Here is a 23,527-nt window from a genome sequence, read left to right on the forward strand (position 1 = left end):
AATTCTACACTAATCATTTTCCCATTCCGTTTTATATATCACAAGGATGTATCTTTATATATATATACACTTTTACTTATTTATTAATAATAATTATTTAATTTTAAATTTATATTCTCAAGAACGGTCCGATTATTGGTCCGATATGCCAATCAATATTACCTTCAATTACCAGGAAACAGGAAGAACGATTTATTTTTGGTATAGTTACTTTTTTAATAACCGTTCATGTTTAAAGTCTATTACAATTTACGTGATATTATTTTTCAATCGTTTGATTTTATTTTTCTTTCGTCGTTTCTAACCGATGAAAGAAAACGTCGATTTTAGGAACCTTTTTCGTCCATTTTTTTTTCTTTTTAACGACCCCACGCACTTCTGAAAACATACAATCGAAACTATTGATGAGTCAATCGGACATATTAGAATACCTTCCTTTTGAAATCTCGTCAAAATACGAATGACTCACCCAATAGCAACGTAAGATATAGTTGTTGACCTTCTCTTCAAGTTTTCAAGTGACCATTTGACGTTACGATAAAGATTAGAATTCCGATAGTTAGTTTTTCCGTACCAAAACAACGGATAATAGCGTCTGCTTTCTCGATCGCCTATGCAAGAAGAAAATTATTCAATTTTCATTATTTTCATAGATAAACATTTATTTAATACTAAACCCATCTCCGAAAATCTTTTAATTTTATTCAAAAGTATTTGTGTAATAATAGAATGTTTTACCAATTGGTGTGGAACGAACAATCACGACAAAAATAAGGAAAATACAAATGAGAAACGTATTCTTCATGTTTCAAAATTGCATTATTTTGATTGTTGTTCTCGACAAACGTGGATAACTCAGCATGCACTGATCATGCACTTTTGCATCGATAGATTGCATTTCTTTTCCTTATATATCCTTCGTAGAATAACAAAGTGTATGGAATATTTCGTTGGCCTTACTACGAATGCTCGTTAATTTGATTTTTAGGAAATGTGGTAGAACGATGAGCGATCTTGTTAACTAGTATGGTACACTAATGGTGTAAACGTGCATGGTCAGAACATAAATAAGATTAGTAAGGCGAATTTGAAATAAAAATTCTCGGAATGATTGCAAGATATTTTCTTTACGTTTATTATTATTATTATATTAATGTCTGGAAGAGGTCGAGAACGTGAATTTCTTTGGCGATAATAAGAATTGTTAGATCGTTTTGTCTTTCTTGCCTTTAATGGAAACAAATTAAACGTGTACGATGTATTGTTTTATGAATGAAATTAAATGAAAATTATATTTATATTATATTTATCGTTATATAAATAGCCGCATTAAATTCGTGCTCGTATCATAACGTGTTTTAAGTCAACTTCACCGTGTAATTATAAAATAATGAATATCTTATCCGATCGTTTAACTTCCTTAATGAATTTTCTCAAATCTGAGATCTACCTAAATTGCTTTCTTGCGTTCCGAAACATTTTATTAAAATTACTAATCCAATTTTCAAAATATAAAATAAAATTAAATTGACAAATGTACATCTACTATTTTATAACAAAAAATTCTTTTCCTTTTGTTTTTTCTTCTTCGCATAATAATAACGAACAAAATGTGAAATATTTTTCTAGTTATATTTATTCCTATACTTACAATGATATTTCAAGTTTACTTTCATTAATGCATTTTATAAGGGATGCTAAGTTATATAAAATCTCGATAATTATACAATTAGAACTGCAATATTCCTTGATCTTAACGACATAGTCATTGAGATTGTCAATGATATATATATATATAATAAACGAGTTTAGTATATATACTAAACTCGTTTATTAGTTGTAGAACACCAAGGACAATTCTCGAGAACAATTAGTACCTTTTTATTCGTTTCATAGATACTGAGAAGTTAAACGAACGATATTACATACAAATTAATCTAACGAGAGATTTTGTTATAATTATTTTGATTTTAGCATCATCTATCTATATATGCTTTATAAAATCTTGTAATATCTTCATTAACAATGTTCACGAGTGTTGTTTAATACTTGAACACTTTAATTACATTCCTTGAATTTATGTCTTTAAGACGATTTAATGTAAGACAAAAAATTAAGATCACGGTAAAAGGAATGTCCGCTTTTTTTTCTCTTTCCTTTTTTTTCTTACTCCGCGTACGTGTTAACACGTATGCATAAGTTTGTATCAAATTGCAACACATTCGAGTACGCTTGCAACACGCATATGTGTACATTAATATATACATGTAAAGTGCTTGCTATTAGTTCGGTTTTACCGTATGGAACGTAGTTCGTTTTTTTGTGTAGAACATTATAACAAGTTTCAAAGTGTGCAATTTATGTCAAGTCGCAGTAATATTATCCTGATAGCGTATGAATTTTAATTGGAAACTCGACTGAATTTTTCGTTAATCAAATGCGAACGGAAGAAGAAAATTATTTTCTTTTTTTTCCATTCTCTCCTATGATTTATTTTTCATTTTTACTTATTTTCTTTTATTCATCTCGTCAACGAACAAACACGAACGAAACGAGTCCTCTGCTCTATTTTTTAACTTTGACACGTGACTTTATTTAGTCCAAACTTTTCTACCTTCAGTGGTAGAAATGTGGGTGGGTATTTTTTCGTTCGCACATTCTTTCGTGTAGTTTTTGGGAGGGAAATTTTCAAAATGTGTCCTGAAAATTTCCAAGGGAAAAATTTATGAAAATAACCCATAGAAACTACTACGACTGCATGTTAAACTTCGAAGAACATTTTTTCAAAACCTTCGCGTGCATTTTTCTCTGAAACTTCTTAACCGATCGACTTGCAATTTTGCGAATATGTAAAAAACGTGTCAGGTGTTATCATTGGACAGGTCATTTTTTATCTTGCTTTAATATTAATACTTTTCTGGACCGTGAGAAGTGAAAATTCTTCAAATTATTTATTTTCAAATGAATAAAACATTTGATTAATCTATCAGATAACAATTGTGTTGCAGATATTATCCGATCTGGCCTTTAAGAAAATCAACAATTTTTTATATGGGATGGTCATGGATAAACAGCCGTAATAAACTATTTGATTCATGTGTATTGATATATACGTGTATGCGAAATGTTAAGTAATAAATGAAAGGTTACTTGCTTTCGTTGAGAATGTAAATTACATACCATTCTCTTTTATTAAACTTGCTCATACGTTACATGATTCTCATCGTAAGATGGATGGTAGAAAGAAAAGAAAATAGGAGGAAAATTTTGTTGACTATGGTAACGAAGAGCGCGAAAATAATCATTGTCAATAAAAAAAATAAAGGAATGAGAGAGGGAGGGGGGAGGGGGCGGGAAATATGTGTGCAATCACTATGTAATCACTTAAAAAGCGATATTCAATAACGTTCTCAATTCATTCGCGCTAAATACCTATTTTCCATTGGCTTTCGATGAAAATCCAATACCATCGTTCCTATTTTTTCTTCTCTTTTTTTACCTCTCTCTCTCTCTATCTCTCTCTTAGTCTCCTGCTTTGTTTCTTGTTCTTTTTTATGGAGGACGGAAGCCGTGTCGCTTATATATAATCCTACGCATAGCTAGGAGAGAGTCAATGCTTGGATTAATCGATTATCGTTATTAGGTTAGCATCGATAAGCACTTACAAGTGGTTTACAAACTCGAGAGTGTTGTGTATCTTTGCATTTGGAAAGTTACTCTAATGCTTATCTCTTTTCATTACTTTTTTTTGTTTATAAAACTAATTATATAGGAAATATATTTTATCATTTTTATTCATTTATATATGAATAAAAATCATTTGTTAAGTTTATGAAAAGGTATAGTCAAATAAAAAGAAATAAATAAAGAAATAAAGACAAATAAAAATGATCAATTTAGTATATCTATTTTCGTATCGAAGGACTCATTCAACGAGATTATGTCACCGCGGGGTGGTAATCAAGGGATTCAGGGTTGTGGTGGTAATAGCTAAGAACGGAACAGTCGTCTATAGATTGTGGGGAAATAACAGGGTGTGCGGCATATACAATCCAATCATCCGTTGGTCGGTTGGTCACAAAGCCGGTGCTGGAGCCGATGCCGGTGCCGGTGCCGGGCCATTCTCGTCGTCGTCGTCGTCGTCGTCGTCGTCATCATCAAGGGGACAGTTCACCGGGCTTAAGTACTGCTGGCGAACCGTATTAACGTGTTGGTATAGCTGGATCGACGGAAGCCCACCAAGGCGTGCTAACGTCGACACACTTCTCTTCGATGTAAACACTATGAGTAGGTCGACTTCAGTATAACGGAGAACGCCGTACACGAAGCCAGTCTCTTCCTCTTTCTTTCTCTCTCTTTTTCTCTCTTTCTCTCTCTCTATCTCTCTCTCTCTCTTTCTATTTTTTCCTTTGTTTTTTTTTCTCACCCCTTACTTTCTCTTATGGTTAGATTTGTCCAGTTGGGAAGATAAAAAGGTTCATCTTTTTTGAAAGTTTTCCTTTTTTTCTTGTGTTGGTGCCTACGCAGGGTGATTCGAGGATTAATTCAGTGAATTATTAGAAAAGTCTAATAATACTGTGTTTTTGAATAAATGCAAACTGATAATCGAGTAAAGGAAAAGTGCACGAGAGATATATTTTGAAGGGGGGGTTTTTTTCTTCTTTTTTTTCGAAAGAATGTAGATGTTATATGGTGGTTTCTATGGTACTTTTGTTATCTTATTTTTGTATGAACATGTGGGACACAAGGAAGAGACTCGTAGGAAGTAAGTCATGCTTGACTTATGTTAATTACTGACATCAAAAAAAGCAGACTCACTCAAGTTCTCTCTCTCATTCGAAAAGTGAGAAAGGTGGTGTGCCTTTCATATGGTTTTTAATCGTGAACTTTTAAAAAGAATTCGTTGTATCGTCATAGTTATGTAGATTAGATGATACCAAGTGAATAGAATAAATGAAGTTTTGAGAGATTACCCATTCCCGAAGGAACCGAAAATACGAAAGAAAGAAGGAAAGGGAAATGAACGACTCGATAATTTTGTGTTTCTTTATAGCCCGGAACATATCATGATAATCAGTGATACAAGTGTGCATTGAAACACGTGACGAAAATACCTTAATTGGAGAAATAGCGATGGATTAGGCAGAATTGAGTCCTTCGAAGTGGACGTACAAAATATAAACCCGAAGTGCACCAACGTTACTTTTGTGTGCGTGTTTTTTCCTTTCCCTAAAATGTTCGCTCGAAACATAATTTGGATGAAAAATAAGTGACGAGGGAAACATTTTCATTGATTGGATTATCATTCGAAGGTTCGTTCGTTCATTCATTGGGAACAATTTGATCGTGCGATTTTAATCGTCGAATTTTCAATGATTCGAATATTTTTTTTTTCTTTTTTTTAAAAGACATTGACAATTAAAACTTTAAATGAACATCCTGGTGATGCGACGAGATTGTGGATCGTTCGTTTCAACATATTTAATTCAACTTTAGAATGAGTCTCTGGCGATTTGGTCCTCTAAAAGACGGTATGTTACTTTGCATATTATATTATTTATATATATATATATATATATGTTTTCTTTTCCTTTCCTTTCCATACTTTTTCTGCACGTTAAAGTGCGCCAGTCAAATTAAGAACGATCGATTGTTTCGAAATGTCAACCTTTTTTCTCCGAATATTCTCCCGTTAGATCGGTGTTGTTTAGTTAACCCCTTGACATACAAATAAAACGAAAATTAGGTACGTCAGCAAAAAATACTATTTATAACTAAACTGGATAATTATAATAATACAAACTATACGTGTAAGGAATGCAAGGGTGGTCCCAAGAGTATAAAATAACTGTATGTGCGATCAGTTGAACTGAAATTCAATGTCAGAATATGGAAAGTTCTAACGTTAATTGGTTGTATGTGTGTATGATGATATATGCACGTGGATCGATAGTTATTGCCAGATACAAAGTTGTATACCGACTTCTTGCGTGATTTTCATCGGTCCCACCTATCACATAACTTCGGTGCATGATTGTATAGGTATAATAGATAGATGGGAAAAAGAGAGAGAGAGAGAGAGTGAAGAGCTTTACACGGATGACAAGATAGTTTCATCTGCATAATAAAGCTTAAGGGTTTAAGTGTTTGTATCGTCGAGTCACGAGTACTATAGGTGCTTCACTCGAAGCCTCAAAGATTATCTTTGAATATGAAGTGAATCCATGTTAATCCATTTTATTTTTTTTCTCTCTCTCTCTCTCTCAATTTTATTTCTCTTCCATCTTCTTTCTTTTCTCCTATCTTTGCTTGAATAACTAAATTCTTCATTTCTTGTCTCGCTTTTTTTATATAATTTAAAATGGATGAGAAAGATAAAAGACATGAAGAGGAAGAAAATACGAAAAGTGGTTTTATTAACACAGGACTCGAATAAAAAACTCTGTATACAAGGTTTTATAAATAAAAGTTAACTTTTAGCGCATTAACACTTTCATTCTGTTAGAGAAAAGTTTCGAAGAGATTGGGAAGGGAGGAGTATTTACAATCATTCTCTTAACAGATATTTTCAAGTAAAACTTCAATTATTTGTTTTTTATCTCGTTACGTATTTAAATACTTTTGAACGTAACTCAGCGTTAAGATGTATTTCATTTGAATATATAATTTTACAAAATTTTTAGTTTGATAATATATATCTTACAGAAAAAAGTAGTAGCACTATAAATATATATATATATATAACCATAATAATAATTATAATAAAATAAATATAATAATAATTTTGTTCCCACAACAATTCTTTTTTTAAAGAATCGTCTGTCGTTCTTCGGCAAGTTACACATGATGATTTTCTTCGTTTTTTTTTTTTTTTGAAACTTAAGTTCGTGGCTTCCTCCTCTCGTAGTTCATCCTCCAAGAGGAAAAACTCCACGCCCTTTTTCTCTCTCTCTATCTCTCTTTCTTTCTGTGTCCTATCAGCAAATTGAAGCACGTCTTGAAGAATGTAAGACGGTGATGACGACGGCAGTTACTTTCCACATATATCTGTTGTTGTCTTGTATTGTATATATTCACTTATACAATACACTCTTATACATTTCTATGTAAAGGAAGGCACGTTCTTAACCGGCAAGGTTTCGTTGACTCGACAATATAACCAGACAAAGCGAGAGAAAATACTCACTCAGTGGTATTGGTGATGCACAACGGTATATCGACATAGAAAAGTGGCGTTGATATTGAATAAAATAAGAAATACTACTGTTGAACGTCTAGACCATCGAAAGAACTCGCATTCCCGAACTATACCTGCTGCCTTCCTTCCTTTTTTTTTTAAGTTAATTCTTTTTTTTTCTTTTTTACCACACATTTTTCGATCATTTTCTACCAACAGTTAACTATTAAAAATGATCACCATACTGTTATATTAAATATACTTATCTTGAAATTCTTCTTTTAAGTATCTTACTTTTATCGTCGCAATATTCTTGACAATTGCTGCGAATACCGACTGCAAATGCAACTGCAATTGCAGGAAAGAATAAAAGTAAATCGGTCGGGGCCGAGGGTCATTGATTTCGTCGAATGGGATACTCGCGGAACGTTTTCCGTGCAAGTGAATATATCCGTGTTTCCGTTAATCCCCCCGCCCCCCCCCCATTTTCCTTTCTTTATTTTTATTTTTTCATTTATAGACTGAAAAAGAAAGAGAGAGAGAGAGAAATTGTGTTATTTGGTACCTACGCTCAACTGAAATAGAAATCGTTGCAATATCCTTTGAGATTGGGAAAAAAGTTTCTTGCGGTTCTAGTTAGAATGTAATTTTAATGTCTACGAGAAGAATAAGATAGAAATAAAGATTAACCGTTCTCTTAGAAAGATGCAAAGTAGTACAAGTTGCATGAATCTCGCTAGACTTTCTTTTGAACGACGCTTTTTAAAATACGATTAGAGAATAAGAAAATATTTTGATTGAAGTTGATTACAAAATGATTATTATTATTATTACGAGAAACGGAAGGTATAACTTAGCGATATTTGCGAGACGATTCTTTTTTTTTTATTGAAAGAAAAGAAAACTTGTTGATAATCTTTCATCGTGTTGGAAGAAGAAGAAGAATAATTATATTATAATAAATATTTTATCGAATGCGATGATTAGAATTTTTTTTGTAATTATATTTACAAATTAAATCAATGCCCGGTATATTATATTCATCAACGTCATTGATAAGCTCGTAGCTACAAAGACAAAGTCGATATTTTGATTTATTTTTATCTCGCGAGCCTTTCTTCGATGTTAAATCGAAGGGATTAATTCTTGCGTACACGACGAAGAAAAACTATCACGGCTTATAGGTAACCCTCCTCGAGAAATTATTTATAAAAATCGATATATATATAATAATAATAATAACAGAATAAAAGTATTGATAAAACATTTATAATATGATCAATAATCGAAAGGTTTATACGAGGAAATAACTGAAAATACATAATATACTCTTTATCAAAGTTTATTTTTTCATGTAATTTACGTTTAGTGCTTTTAAAAATATATTCTTGTCGATTTAATTCTCATTATTTTATTACAATGATAAAAGATTATTTTAACAAACACTTCCCGAGCGTGTGTGATCCTTACGGTCAACGAACGGCATTACGATTATTCTTATCGTAACTTCAAAGTCGAATAATGAATTATAATCATTATATCATTTTTATATTAAATTATAATAGTAATACAATACACATACCGAGAGAGAGAAAGAAAGAGAGAGTGCGTTTGTTCACTACAATGCAAGTGAAGAAGAAGCTTCACGCGTCAGTAAAATTAAATGGATGGGTAAGAAACACCACCGCCTGGTTTTGTTTCTATTATTAAATAAGAGCGTTATAAATTTCTTGGAAAACTAAAATCTATCACCGAGGAAACCCACTTCGTCGTACATATATTTCATATTACGTTTTCTGCCTTATGAGGAAGGAAATACTGATCTAAGCGAAGGGAAGAAATAACCTTGGTATACAACTTTTACTTAGGATTATGTGATTAATCATCGAATGTCTCTAGGAGTTAGCAAACAGTTACCAACTAAAATATATATATATATGATTTTTCTTATTTATTCTCTATATATTTTTGAAATATTTCGTTTCCATTTATCAACGTTTTTCAGGCGCGAATTCCATCACTGTAATTATTGTTTTATTTTACAGAACAATCTGGGGTACGAGTACATTATTGAAAAAGTATATATTTAAAAAGTTGACACTGCGTATATGTATATTCTATAAATGATTTGTTCAGTTCCCTGGGGAAAATAACAGCAGCAGCAGCCCCTCTCTCTCTCTCTTATCGCTTTATGGAACTTCCAATTTTTTTCTGATACCAAGAATTTACATCTGTAACTCGTTGTTCTCTGGAACGAAAAATATATTTGAAAAATAAGGTAAAGGAAGATAGGATTAAAACAGGTCGTGGACGCAACCATGTTTCTCATAGTTCACTGTTAGTTGGACAATTGTTAAACTGAGGGAGTTGAACCAACGTAGTAGTCGTCTTCGTTGTCCTCAGTGCGTAGATTCGCGAGAGTCGGTTTAAATTAGCGAGTCTAGACGCTTCGGAAATACCACGTGCACCACGTCACTCCCCATAACAACGCGTCGTCTTTTCAATTCTAACGTGTTCGATGCTGCTTCTCCCTCTTGATCTGTTGTTTGTGCTCCTTGCACAAAATGAAAGTTCTAGTACCTTATGAAAGAAAGAAACACCGTGTGTTGTTTGCCTCCGGCAAAATTCTATCTCGAGCTCCAAGTATTTAGAATCGATTGCAGAAAAAAAGCAATCGAACGCGACTATCGATCGTTGTTTTCTACGATAGTATCCTTCGTTCGTTATAACTCTGATTAATTCAGATGTTTTTCAGGGGGAATTCATTTGTTTTCTTTTTTATGTGTGCTTTTTAGCTAGAGGAGAATCATAAAAATTCAATAAAGGCAAGAAGGATGTTTCCTTTCGATCTCAGTGTACTTTTAATCTAATTGAGAAATTTCGAATAATTTAGATAAAGTTAAGAAATTTAGTTAGGATGTTATTTTACCAAAGTGAAAATGTGTGAATATCGAAAGAAATGAATGCACCCTTGCGGGTAAGGGGAGAGGATAAAAGTTACGACGAATAGAGTTGTCTTCCCCACCATTTAAACACGGGCCGACGGAGCATCGGCCCGTGGTCGTTAACGTGGACAAGTGGCGCCTCGTGGCGCTGCGATCGCAAGCTCGCCCTCAGTGTTCTCGAGTCTTGCTCGGTGTGTGTTTCGTGGTATGCTCGTGTCCTTGTCGTCGTCTTTTTCTCCTCCTCCTCCTCTTTCTCCTCCTCCTCCTTTTCCTCCTCTTCCTCTTCCTCCTTCTCCTCCTCATCTTAATCATCTTTATCATCATCGTAATAATCGTAATCATAATAATAATAATAATAATCATCATCATCGTCATCATCATCATTTTCTTCCTACTCCTCCATCGGTGACTCCTTACTTCTCGCATCCCATCTCTCTGTCTCGCTTACTCTATCTGTCCATCCATCTGTACGTCTCCCACCTTGCCCGTTTCTTCTCTTCCATGCTCGCTTACGCCACCGTCGTGGTCGTGGTCGTGGTTGTCTTTCTACTCTCAGCACTACTACAACGTTTGTTTGTACGCCACGTCCCGTGCGCTTGCAATTAATTCCGTCGGGGATCCGTCCAGGCAACGCGAGACGTCAGAACTTGTCCGGTGTGCATCATCATCGACGAGAGGAAACGAATCATCCTCTTTTTCGGATTTGCAACAAGTACGTTACAAAAACGTACTTTCCGCAAACAGGAATAAAGAAAGAAAATAATGGATGATGGACTCTCTCTTCTTTGTGCCTCTCGTGCGTGTTTGTGTCATGATGTTATATGTGCCAAAAATGTAGTGTCTGTTGCTGCTGTTTTGTGAAGTAGCAAAAAAGTGTGTTTGGGTGGGTGCGTGCGTGCGTGAGTGAGTTCGTTCATTGGACTCTTGCTTCGTCCGTCGTCGGCATTGTCGTCGTCGTCGTTGTCGTCGTCGCGGTCTTTGTAATAAATAGTATTTGTATAGTAATAGTAATAGTAGTCGCGGCTTCGCCCAAAAAACAAATCGACCATGAAATTCTGCCCTCCATCTCTGTGCCTGCTACATTTTTCCTCGATATAAACAAAATCCGTCGATTTTTTATTATTATTACTATGACTGCTACTATTTATTAATACTGCAACTACTTCTACCACCTATCACAAAGAAAAAGTTTGACTCGGCGTAGCGCGTGTTTAACGTCGTGTTACGTCCTCGTAATATCGTAGTGAGTATGCGCGTAGTATACTCTGTGTTTATCTATCATCGGCGCGCCCTCTTTTTCCCTCTCTCTCTCACTCTCTCTCTCTCTCTGTCTCTCTTTCTCTTTCTCTCGTTTACTCATTCTAGCCGTTCTCTCACCTGCCGACATTACCGCCGGCACGCAGGTGTCTCTCGCTTGCCGGCCGCCACCGTTCTCTGTTGTCTCTTGTGTTGTTGCCATTACTGAAAAAGAAATCAGGAAGGAGTAAGAGAGAAAGAACGGGATAGAAGAAACACGAAGATCACCGAAAATTCTCGATCCGCTTTTACAAGATGATGATGATGATGATGATGATGATGATGATGATGATGATGATGATGATGATGATGATGTTCCGTTTCTTTTAACAAAAAACTCTTCGTACATACTTCTTTTGTTCTCTTTAATTTGATCCTTTCAAAGTGTAAAAAAATAAGTAGAGAAACCACCATCAGACGATATACTTTTTAACAATTATTGTTCAATTATTTCGAATGTTCGTATGTATGTAGATAATGTTTCGATTTAGGTATCGTTTACCAAAATTTGGAGCCTAGGGGATGCTTTTGTAGTTGAAGATTGCATACGATGCAAATGCACTTTCTATCTCGTCTAGTTTTTTTTATTAATTAAATTCGTCTATGAATTGGTCCCTAAATTTTGATCAATGTCGTTGATCATTTTTGACTATTTTTTGGAAGGAATTTATTGCATGTTAACTCTTTTCATTGGTCATGGTTATTTTTCGCAAAACGTTGATTTGATTCTTTAAAAAAAAACACGTAAATCATAATAAGTTTCCCGGTAGCACGGTCAAGGTCTTCATTTTATATACCTTTGTTCTCTTTCTGCAAATAGTATTTATAAATTCCGCGAACGTATACTACTAATCGCATTTCTTTAAAGATTTTTTTACTCAAAATAGTTAAAACAAGTTTAAAGGGAAAGAAAAAGCTTATGCAATTGAGATTATCATCTTACACATAATATATATATATATATATATATATATATATATACATATACAATGTTCGTAGTATAATGTAAATATTATTCAAAGATATTGTCCGAGCTTGACACTTGTAAAACGGCACTTGACTTTTTTTTGTAAATCACCACTTGACTTTTTGTAAATCCAAATATCGACACACATACACACGCATATATATATTTATATATTAAATGCGTGTACGTTAGTATGAGAATAAATACTTCTATACGCGATGCGTCACGTTAACCGATTCTAACGTGAGCAGCACGTTAAGATCGACCAATTAAAATCGTCGGATGGTTGACGTTTATAAGTAATCGTGGAGAGGGGCTAGGAGAGGAGAGGAGAGGACAAAAGGCGTGGGAGCAAAGGTTCTTTGCGTCTCTCTTCGAGCATTGTAATATACGAATAAAAGATAATCTTTGTGTTGTTGTGTTGTGTAGTGTTGTGCACAATGCAAACTATTATTCATACAACGATGAGGATGACGATGACGATAATGATGATGATAACGACTGAAACGGCGACACCTTGGCCGGCCGGCGTTAGTGGTGTCGATTAAGAAAATTTTTCTCTTTCCTACTACGTAGAAAAACGTGAAACGTGTAGTATTTGGAGAATAGTGTTAGGGAAAGTGTAAGAAAGATCGTCGATAAAACAACTTCATCAAACAGAGAACAAAACGAAGAAATAATCAGCTTTTTTATCCCATTAGTTAAATTTGTCTAAAATTTGTAAGGACACTGTATAGGGGGAAAAATAGTAATAAAGGTAAAAACGACGACTACGACAACAACAACGACAGGAAAAAAGCTGATTTTCGAGCAACTTCCGTCGCGGAAGTTGGTGAAGTTTTCAGTGAAAGACAAAAGGGAAAGAGAAGGAGGACCCGGGAAAAGGGATATCGAAAGGGAAGGAATAAATAATTGTAGTAGCGGCAAGAAGAAGAAGGAGGTGGTGGAGGAGGGTGAGGAGGAGGAGGAGGAGGAGGATTTTTCGTTTGATAGTTTGAATAATCGAGCCGTGGAGTCGCAAGACAGCAAGAGAAAGGCGCGACGCGAGCCGACCACTCGAGCAGCCGTGCGTCAGGATGTTCCCTGTGCTATCGAAAAGGGCCATCCGGTAGCTCCGTTGCCGGCTCTCGTCGCGATCCTCAGACCCTGGAGGAGAAAGAATCGCCGAGGACAACGTTCGAAGGAACGATTGGGAAGGGAAATGTCGGTCAGGGTTAGCGGAGTTTATTTGGTGCCAACTTCGGCTACTAATGCTAACAACGAGTCCAATAACGAGAGGAGTAACAATAATCTTGTTCCTTCTCACGAAAGTAATTTTCAACAAGCTCAACAGCATCAGCAGCACCAGCAACAGCATCATCATCATCATCATGATCATCAACAGTTGCAGCAACAACGGCATCAACAACAGCAACAGCATAGACAGCAGCAACAACAACAACAGTATCACCCTACCAAGACCGTAACCATCGCCCCTACACCTCAACGGAGCAATAGCCTAGATTATTTAAACTTCGAAGAGAAACGACAAATCATCGCGTCTTCCTTATCCCTAAGCGATTTTCTGGCTCACGGGCCTGCTGCTGCAGCAGCGGCCGCGGCCAAGGAGGTTGCTGCGAATACCGTCATTGGTGAGTACAGAAGAATACTTCCGAAGAACCTCGTCTACGATTCACCGTGCCAACATAACGAAACACCTACATTTTCCTTTTCTTATTTTACTCTTTCGCATTTATTATCGACTTTCTAGGAATGCGTTTCGTTCCACGGTGTAAATTACTGACATTCCGTAGAAAGACAATGGGTAAACGATTATGCAGTTAGGAAAAACTGTTCCAAATCCAACCGAGTAGTCTTACTTACCTTCCCCACTTCTTCTTGTTTGCCCTTTTTTTTCTCTTCCTATAGGTACCTTCCAACCTTCTGCTTTATTCTTTACCATAGAAAAGGAAACTTATTCGAGCCGGATTTATGAAACTCGTGACGAATAACTAAAAGCAGAATATCGCGACCGCGCCTTTCCTGCAACGTTGCCGATTGATTCTGAGTCACGTGTGTTCCGAACGCTGATGATTGATGATCGGTTTGTTTGTCCCGACACGTGATCGGCCTTCTCCCATATCCTCTCGACAACCACGACTATGATTATAGTAACCACGACGGCATTCCGTTCTTCGAGACGACCTCGTTAAGTCCCATCCACCACCTTTCGGCAGTGTTCTTTACTTAGAAATTGGGTACACTCTGACGTCATTTTATTACTTCTGACCTACCCAACGAAACTTTTTCTTTTGTTCTTATTTCTTATTTGTCGATTAGATATCTCTTGACATTTAATATAGATAAATGTTGGAGTTTGTAATATTCCTCTTCGTAATTTGAACATTTCAACCAATTTGTTTGTCAACGAATTAAAACAGATATAATCAATAGACAGATGAAGGTGAAATGGTCGAAGATGATTTTTTTCCTGTTAGCAATTAAGCTTCATTACTGATTCCGGGAAGCGATGACGCGTTTACGAAGCACCTAGTGTATTTCGATATTACAACACTCGCGCGTAAATACGACGAGGACTGGATCGGCCTAGAAAATGTAATTGTATAACATTTAATAGACCGGTGGAGGAAAGGATAAACTGTCTGTAACGGGTGATAGTCGTCGAAGGGGGTAACGGGTGCAGAACACATAGACCTAATGTGGCAACGCTGCACGGAAATCATTCATTGAGTGGAGAACCTACAGCTTGTCGGCGGCGAATGTTCGTTCCATTCGCAGCATGTCTACTAAAATGTGCACGCAAGTTTATACATGTGTGTACACCTACTTGACTGTTCCACAATTCCATAGTTCCACGTGGAACCAAATGCATATTTATATTTTTTTTCAATGTCAGCAACATCTTAAACCCTGAAGTACTAATTTTGCAAAAAATTAAACTTGTTCATATGCATGTAGCATTGTGCGATGCACCTCGTCATTTGGTAATCCTTCGAAAGGCGCGTCATTTCAAATGTCCAATCGATAACTAACTCTGATTTTGAGAATAATATTTCTCTTAGCAAGAATATGCAATTTTTCTTGTCCCATTATTTTTCCTTTTTATTACGACCGTTTTCACTTAGAAAAAGATGGATCTTTCGAATAGCGTTGTTCAACGTGAAAGCTATGACTCTTTGGGAGTGGTTTGAACTCGAGAAAACGCGCGTCTCATGGAAAATTCATTTTCTCATTTCAGGATTCTGTACAGCCAGAAAAAAAGTCTTTATCAAGCGGCAAGGGCCTCTAAGAAAAGGAAAAGCTTTTCTCCTCCATGCCATATACATGAATTACTCTACGATATCTGGGCTTGTATCTGTCAGCGTAGCTTTTTAAACTCACCGATAAAGTCCCTTCAATCTTGTTCATCGTTTTCTCTCATAGTTTCGAAGAAAGGATCTTTCCTTTAGTTTTTTACCTTTGTCATACTCCTTTCTACTTCAGATAATTTCTTTCCTTTGATAAGATCGAAGAAAAAAAAGAGCACCTTTTTTCAAGAAAGGAGCTTCGATAATTTCTAGTTTATTTCTCGTTAACGAACAAACTTGCGCAAACGTTTTCTTTAGAAGTTGTATTATCTGAAATGACTCGTGAAAGTATTTTCAACATTTACCACATGAAATACTTTATTAATCGTAATAACATTTTATTTCTTTTTTTTTTTCTTTTAAAAAAAAATAATATCAGATTCAGATATTAAAAAAAGAAAAAAAGAAAGTATTTAAATGGCCACGTACAGCTGGGACACCCCCTGTTGTAGATTTCGATTTATTTGAAATTTTACCTATATAATTTAGGGAGTCATACCTACGTACTATGTTATTAACCCTTAGGGTGCACACCTCCGTAGCGAATCATTAAATGCACACAGGGTCAATTCGACTCCAGACGATATTCGGCTTTGAATATTTCGGCAAGCGTGCACTTTTGAGAAAAAACAAAAGATACAAATACTTTTTGTAGTAAATTGATTAAGCTTTAGGCCTGTGTGCATGTCAGATTTGAAAACGTGCATGAAATTGACATTGGGTATTCGAGTAAAAAGACACATTTTGTTTTAATTTTTTTCTTATGGAAATTGGACAAAGCATTGGCATTTTTTAAGAAATTCACAATACTAACTAGTTATAAATAAAAATTGTACACTAAATTAAGTATAAATTACGTGATATCTCGTTGTTTTTTGTTTTATACTCGAGATTGTTCAATCTTTTTGGCACTATAAAGAAACGAAGAAATGCATTCGAGTTCATTGAGATATCGACGGATTTTACGTTGTCGAGGAAGAATGAACTTTCTGACTCACGCACACATACTATTTCTCTTTCTCTTTCTCTCTGACAAACAGTTTTGTGAGTGATCGCAGCGTGTTGGTATTTGCGGAGGTGTCTGGCAAGTGGCAAAAGGAGGAGGATGAACAGCTTCGAGCTATTTTTGACGATGTTCGATACCGATCGCCATTTCTCATGACAGCAATCGTGCAAAAGAAAGAAAGAAAGAAAAGGAAAGAGAAAGAGAAAGAGATTTTCCAATGCCAGTGCACAATTATCTGTATGAACTTTATCAAACTCGACGTCATACCAAACGCATACGAAATGATAAAGCACGTTTAATTATGCTTTTTCAACAATTACAAGTATTCCTAATGTACAAATTTCACGGGAAAAAAAACAAGCAGAAGAAATCCCCCACCTCCCTACTTTTTAGTGTATACGGAAACGCATGGGGAAACGTCATGGGTTAACGTCACGAGGAAACGTCACATGTGTATAAAACAATTATGGGCGTCCGTACTTTTTCCTTGATATATTTTTTCTTTTTTTTTTTGTTTTCATTTCATTTAAAGAGTTTCGAAATTTTTGAATTAGAGAAAAATTCGTAAATTCGTCCAAAAAAAATATACATATATTTCTCCCGCGCATTTTATAGAAGTTTTATCCATTACTTTCGATTTCTTCCAAATACTTTTCACGGTGTTTCACGTTGAAATGTTGGGAAAAAGATTACTTGGCGGGAGAGAAAGGGAGGGGACTTTTCATCAAAATGCAATAGTAATTTCAGAAAGATCGCAACTCTCTTTTCCCTTATCTATCCCCCCATTTCTTTCTTTTTGTGTTTGTGATGTCAGAGATAAAAGGAAATATATTTTTCACATATCGAAGAATTCTCGTATCCGTGTGTGTGTTAGTTACTCGAAAAATTCCAGAAGAAATCTTTCGACGTTATTTATGGAACTTAACGTCCGTGAAAAGTTTCTTGGATTTATTTATTCCCTTCTCTCTCCTCCTTCTACGTGTTCATTCATTTGATATATACCACTGGCCTATCTCTTCTTATTCGGTCCTATTGAGAAAGATTCTCGAAAGTAAAATGTTTTTATCAATTCTAATCGAATGTTTTACGAGGCAAAAGAAACTTTTGATTATCATTTTTACATTTTCATACACATTGAACCGTCGACGAATCCAATTCATTGCAATGGGTTCGAACAATAATCTTTGTCACGATAATTTGAAAAAAAAAACAGGAAAATTGTAAAAATTCTTTTGGAATGCATGGGTAAACCTTGACCGCGCCATATTGCAATAGGTTCGTTAGTCTGCGAGTGTTTACCCTGTGTCAGCCGGGCACCAAAATAGAACCAGGACAGTCTAGATCGCTGAGAAAGGTCTTGTTGCCGTGTGCAACAAGATGATGCATATATTTGTATGGCCTTCCCGAATTAAACCTTTATCTTGATCCTAATTATCTTCTTCTTCTTATTCGATTCCCCTTTTATCGATAAGAACAACTATATTCAACAGAAAGTTAAGTCAACAAATTAATCGAATATTTTATCGAACCAAATCAAATAAGTTTCCTTACCTGTTTAACTTGTTTCCCGAAGTTACGCGATAGGTGGACAGATCAATGAAAATCTGCTAAAAAAAAAAAAAAAATGTCGAGACATAACTTTGCATCTCGCAATAACTATCGATTCGCGTGCATAATCTCATCATATATACATACACCCATACAATCAGCTAACGCTATAACCTTTCATATTCTCATTGAAATGTAACTCGACTGATCTCACGCACTCACACGTGCGCTCATGTGCACTCTCATTCCTATATGTATGAACACACACACACTCATGTAGATTCACATTCCTATATGTATGATTTATATTAAGTATTTAAGTATAAAATGTTCCATATTATTCCACTTTCTCGTATTTCGAAAAGGAACGTTCACGTTTAATGACTGAATATATTAATCCGATCAGTCGAAACGTTTACGGTTTAAGGATAAAATAAAGAACCGTGTAACTACGATAGTATCGCGTAAGTCGAAGGATTACTGTACTCGACTACCATATAAAAACGTATTCCTGCATATCGGAGATATTCCTCGAATTCATGAGAACTATTTATGTCGAATAAACGTTTTGCCAAGTAGACAAATTCAAAACGTTTAATTCTCTGCAATAGACATCGATTGAGTGTTCAATATAAACAGGAGATTTTCCTGAGGTTTATAATTTGAATATTACATTTTTGTTAGAAATATCTTATAACATTTAAACTAGTTGTTAGTTTAATCCACGATTACGTTTGTAACAAAATATCAATTGTATATTCTTGCGTTGGTAGAAATCGGGGGGCCCCATTTGGGTCGTTAGATGCACTTGAAAATATCGTTAGAATAATAGAATTTGATCATTGACCTAGTTCCAGTCGATGTGTCATCGCCAAAATCGATTTTATTCAATTTCGATGAGTATAGTTGGTACTCACATAAACTCAATTCTTATCGTTGATTGTTAAGAACGGGGGAGGAAGGTTGATTGGATTTTATGGATGAACATCCGGGACCGACATCCGGACTGGGTTCGGCCGATGGGTATCACGACGACACACACACAAAACGGTGCAACGAATTCTCTCATCTTGACGGATTTCTCATCGCGAAAGCACGTACGAAGAAGGAAGCGTGTGTCGAGTAGTAGATTTTGGCTATCTTCCACGTGGAAAATAGTTTTGGGGGCGCCTTAGTTCCTCGGACCAACTTGCCAAAACATTTTCCACCAGGTTCCTATACTCGAGGCTGTTCGATTTCGAAAGCCGATTTTAAATGCCGACGAGATATTACTGCATCGGTTGGCCGGGGGTGGGGTCCTTTTTTATTTTATTTTTTTCACGTTGATATGTTTGACTCTCTCTCTCTTTCTCTCTTACATATTTTTTTTAGAATTATTCGATGGTTGCTAAAAGAATTGATGAAATATTGTTAAATAAAGTACAGTTCACCGATCATTTCTATAACATTTAAATGATTCATCTAATTAATCGAAATTATTATTATTATCCGCGTTTGGAATAATGTAAAATAATATTTTAGATGAAAATTTAACTGTTAGAAATTCTGTCAGCGTTATTATATTGCTTCACGGGAAACATGATTTTTTTTTTCTTCCCATATATTAAATAAGATCCGCTGTATGTGTTATGTAGTTTCACGGGATTCTTACGGAATATCTTTCTGGCACGTAAAAGAAGTGTTCGCGTAATAAGCGACTAGAAAAGAAAAAGATCAAAGAAGACAATGACACGTGGGAGTTGTTGAATACCGGTAGGAAATAGTGTGCGAATTTGTGACAGTGAAAGCAAGGATAGAGAAGGTGAGGGAACGATATTCTCTCTCTTTGTTTTTGCGAAATCTTACGCATGTATAATAAGATATTTTTTTATATCTCTTTTCTTTTTTTTTTTTTTAATTTTGTTTCTTTATTTCTCAATAGACGAAATGAAAGTTATAAGAAAGGTCGGTTGATCGGGCGCTGTTTATCACGAAAACATTCAAATTACCGGTAGAATATAAGAAGCTTTTGATATCCTCTCCTCTTCGTTTCATCGAATTTTCTTCTTCAACTATATAGTTTAATATCTCAGTTTATCGATTTCCTTAGATTAACCTTTTGAATATCAAAGAAATTTTCCATTACGGTCATAACCAAATGTGGGCGTTCTAACAAGTACCAAAAATAGGATGACAAGAAAAGTAAACCCAATAATATTCCCTTCTCATCAGCTTTTCCTTTTTGTTTTTTTGTTTCATGAAAGGATTAATTTTCATACCTCTGCCTATTTTTTATTCAAATGCTTATCTTATCTTTTACTTTCGTTCACAAAGTTCCTCCCCCAAGTTAACGTGACAAATACACTCCGTATTATTTTTCATCGGTTATTATGTAAGTTGTCAAAGGGTATTAGGTAAGTTGTTCAACAAATATTTTATTCCAAAATTGAACAAATTCGCGATGACGCATCTACAGAATAACCAAACAAAAATATTCTAGTACAATAATACTAACGAAGAAGAATTCATCAAATTTCAATTTACTGTTACCGATAATTAACATCTTTTGACCTACCATTTCAAAAATATTCTTACTCGTATGTATCACTAGGTGTATGCAGTAATGGTATGCGTGTAACTCGTGTGCCATGTGCCACGCATAGTACGCTCGTCTCTCCCACCCCCCTTCTGACCCCCATCCCTTTCCCTTTTCCCTTCTCCTACCTATGTATGGCATTTCTCTCTCTCTCTCTCTCTCTCTCTCTCTCTCTCTCTCTCTCTCTCTCTCCCCCCCACCATCCACCCGTTCGTTCATTCTCTCTATCTCTTTCTATTAGAATGTTCGTTATTTACTACGTCGTTCCCTATCGCAACTCGACGAGAAGGAAGGTGAGTAACGGTGTTTGGCGTATAGCTGCATTCACAACACCACGCCGTTATACTAGTTTTACCAGCTGATACTTGTCCTATTGGAAAGACAAAGATAGATGATGCCTAGATATATATATGTTACTGTCAAAGCCGGAAATCAGGCATTACTAGTAAATTCTAGGCATTACTATGAATGTGAAGAGCCTTCAGACGAAATCGGAAATAAGACTTTTTGGAGAGTTTTTCCTAGGCATAGAACATAATACTTTACTATTTAAATTACTATTTAAACAACGTTGAAAAGAATAAATTCTCGGGCACAGACACAAACAGCCATACGATCACACAATATCAGAGATTGCAATGCTGTAAATTGTGCATCTTTGCAATTTCTTTGAAAAGTTTCGGTAACATATTTTTTATACTTTTTGCAAATAGATTTTATTGATTTTTATATTAAATTAAAGTACACTCTTTTGTCTACGCGTAGAGTATCTTTTCGCGTTATAAAACAATCTGCAAAGGTTCAGAAAATGTCGGAGAATGCAATGCTACCACGCTATATAGAAAAAGAAAAATTGCAATCGAAAAATATCGATAATATATATACCTGTGTCTATTATTTAATTTAGTTTTCGATTAAAATAACGTGATTTTGACTTAACAATAAAATCCCATATGTTTATACGATCAGAGTAATGGAAAACATAAGATATAGATAGAAGTTACGTGGGGAGAAGACACCTGTGTCCCCGGTGTACCAACGTCAGGGTATCTATCTAAGGTTTCAAGTTGACAACCAGCGGCTAGGTAATTGGAGAACGGAAAACAAAGTGGCGTAACCATAGCAACACCCCATCATCCCTTATTCGCGATCTCTCCGTTGAGAGAACCTGTGCTGCTACGGTTACTGGAGGATACCTACGCTACTTGCTAACCGTTGCATCCGTATACTCTATCTATGCACTTTTTAACCAACTCTCTGATGAAGAACCATTCCTTTCCGATTCTAGAACTTCCGTCACTTCCGAACTTTCGTCATCATCATTGACGAACGATCATATTGACATACATGTTACGGGGTTCATGGATTTTATCCTTATCCTTAATCATTTTTACAGATGATCGGACACTTATATATTAATCTTCTTCTTCTTTCTATTAGGACTTTGTCCTGTTATGATTTTTATTAATAATAATATAATTAATATAATATAATTAATATTGATAATAAAAAAATATGAATAATTTTAAGCATGGAATGTGTGTGTGTGTGTGTTCATTTTCTAATTGAAAGTATAATGAAATAATCGAACGTTTCATATTATATTTAAAGCTTCTGATACGAAACATACATGTAAAAATGTTAGTTACATACTGCAAGAGTATAAAATAACTATGTGTGACGTCAGTTGAGTGACAGTTAAACAAGAATATGAAAGGTTCTAGCATTAATTGGTTATATGTGTGGGTGTGTGCATGATGAAATATGTACGCGGATCAATAATTATTGCGAGATGCGAACTTGTACCCAGACTTCCTTAAAAGGTTATTCTAAGTCAGAATGCACTTTTTTTCTTTAGGGAATTGCATGCATTCATTTATTTACGATCTATTTATCGATATTTGCAAAATCTATCATTAAATAAAACATATTATTATTATTATTATTATTATTTTTATACATTTGTAATAATTATCACGCAGAGTAGATATCATTTCTTTCATTTATTATTCGACAAAGAACTTTTTATTCCGAAAAAGCTTCTCTTTTCATTGAACATTTTAGTATCCCACGTCTGCAAGCGTTATCGCATTGAAATACGAAATGAATGAAATGCTTGAAGATGTTTAAAGGCTTTTGCCGTCGTGTCGTTGCTTGTCCACCATTCGACAACAACAACAACAAAAAACAAAAAAGAAATAGTGTTTTAGCGAATAAAAACTTGACGGTACCTTCGTGATAATGAAAAAAAAAATCTTGAATAATCCTATATACAAGGAAAAGAAGGATATTCTGTATTTTCTTTTTCAATAGGATTTTTCCATCATTAACGATGGTGAAACTCTCTCTCTCTCTCTCTCTCTCTCTCTCTCTCTCTCTCTCTCCCTTCCTCTTTCGAGGAGAGTTGATGATCGGTTAGTTTATCATTCTGTTGACTAAAAGAAGGAGAAAAAAAATGGATTCTCGAAGAATCTTATGGAGGTAAAGAGACGAATAGGAGGCTTCTTCAAAGTCTGCTCGAGTTTTACTACCTGTCCCTTTGTTTTTCTTTTCTTCCCTGTCTTTCACGAGGAATTTAAACGGTCTTGGAACACCGAGATGCAGTGCACCACCTCTCTCTCTCTCTCTCTCTCTCTCTCTATCTCGTTTGTGAACAATAGGGAAGA

The 23,527-nt window shown here is 35.2% G+C and overlaps 2 protein-coding genes and 1 long non-coding RNA gene across 20 annotated transcripts in view; 1 reads left to right on the plus strand and 2 right to left on the minus strand.

Moving 5' to 3' along the window:
• LOC106788192 (phosphatase and actin regulator 1) overlaps positions 1 to 23,527 on the plus strand; it is a 74,158-nt gene that overhangs the window by 7,919 nt on the left and 42,712 nt on the right. For 8 of the 17 annotated variants that reach the window (XM_014751228.1, XM_014751235.1, XM_014751239.1 and 5 more), the window contains exon 1: positions 12,637 to 14,016. The exons of 2 other annotated variants lie outside the window; for them this stretch is intronic. In XM_014751228.1, coding sequence (XP_014606714.1) covers positions 13,587 to 14,016 — 430 coding nt within the window. In that variant the 5' untranslated portion in view covers positions 12,637 to 13,586. Of the gene's footprint in view, positions 1 to 4,163; positions 5,532 to 9,210; positions 11,366 to 12,636; positions 14,017 to 23,527 lie in introns of those variants that run through there. 7 more of the 17 variants (XM_014751229.1, XM_014751230.1, XM_014751233.1 and 4 more) reach the window with 7 other exon arrangements.
• Positions 57 to 14,979, minus strand: LOC106788195 (trinucleotide repeat-containing gene 18 protein-like). Of its 2 annotated transcripts, XM_014751260.1 has the most exons (4): positions 14,249 to 14,979; positions 11,500 to 11,583; positions 470 to 611; positions 57 to 378 (listed from the first exon to the last, which is right to left on the minus strand). In XM_014751260.1, the coding sequence occupies exons 1-4, from the start codon at positions 14,325 to 14,327 to the stop codon at positions 360 to 362; spliced, it is 324 nt and encodes a 107-aa protein (XP_014606746.1). In that variant the 5' UTR covers positions 14,328 to 14,979; the 3' UTR covers positions 57 to 359. The 2 variants fall into 2 exon arrangements, with proteins under 2 accessions (XP_014606746.1, XP_014606745.1); XM_014751259.1 differs by lacking the exon at positions 14,249 to 14,979 and having other exon boundaries at positions 11,500 to 12,268.
• On the minus strand, positions 17,301 to 19,364 carry LOC106788197. Its single transcript, XR_001381874.1, has 3 exons — positions 19,204 to 19,364; positions 18,290 to 18,345; positions 17,301 to 18,215 (listed from the first exon to the last, which is right to left on the minus strand). It is a non-coding gene; the product is annotated as an uncharacterized LOC106788197 (long non-coding RNA).

Source organism: Polistes canadensis, unplaced genomic scaffold (assembly GCF_001313835.1).
Source record: "Polistes canadensis isolate GaletaPanama2010 unplaced genomic scaffold, ASM131383v1 scaffold_129, whole genome shotgun sequence".
NCBI classification, from domain to species: Eukaryota; Metazoa; Arthropoda; class Insecta; order Hymenoptera; family Vespidae; genus Polistes; species Polistes canadensis.

Bases quoted from the DNA above. Each gene is read 5' to 3' on its own strand.
- LOC106788195 (XM_014751259.1), bottom strand. From the start codon at position 11,767: ATGTACGAAGAGTTTTTTGTTAAAAGAAACGGAACATCATCATCATCA. The intron at 612-11,499 runs GTGAGAGAACGG...CTTCTTGCATAG, and splicing joins GCCGGCGGTAATGTCGGCAG to GCGATCGAGAAAGCAGACGC.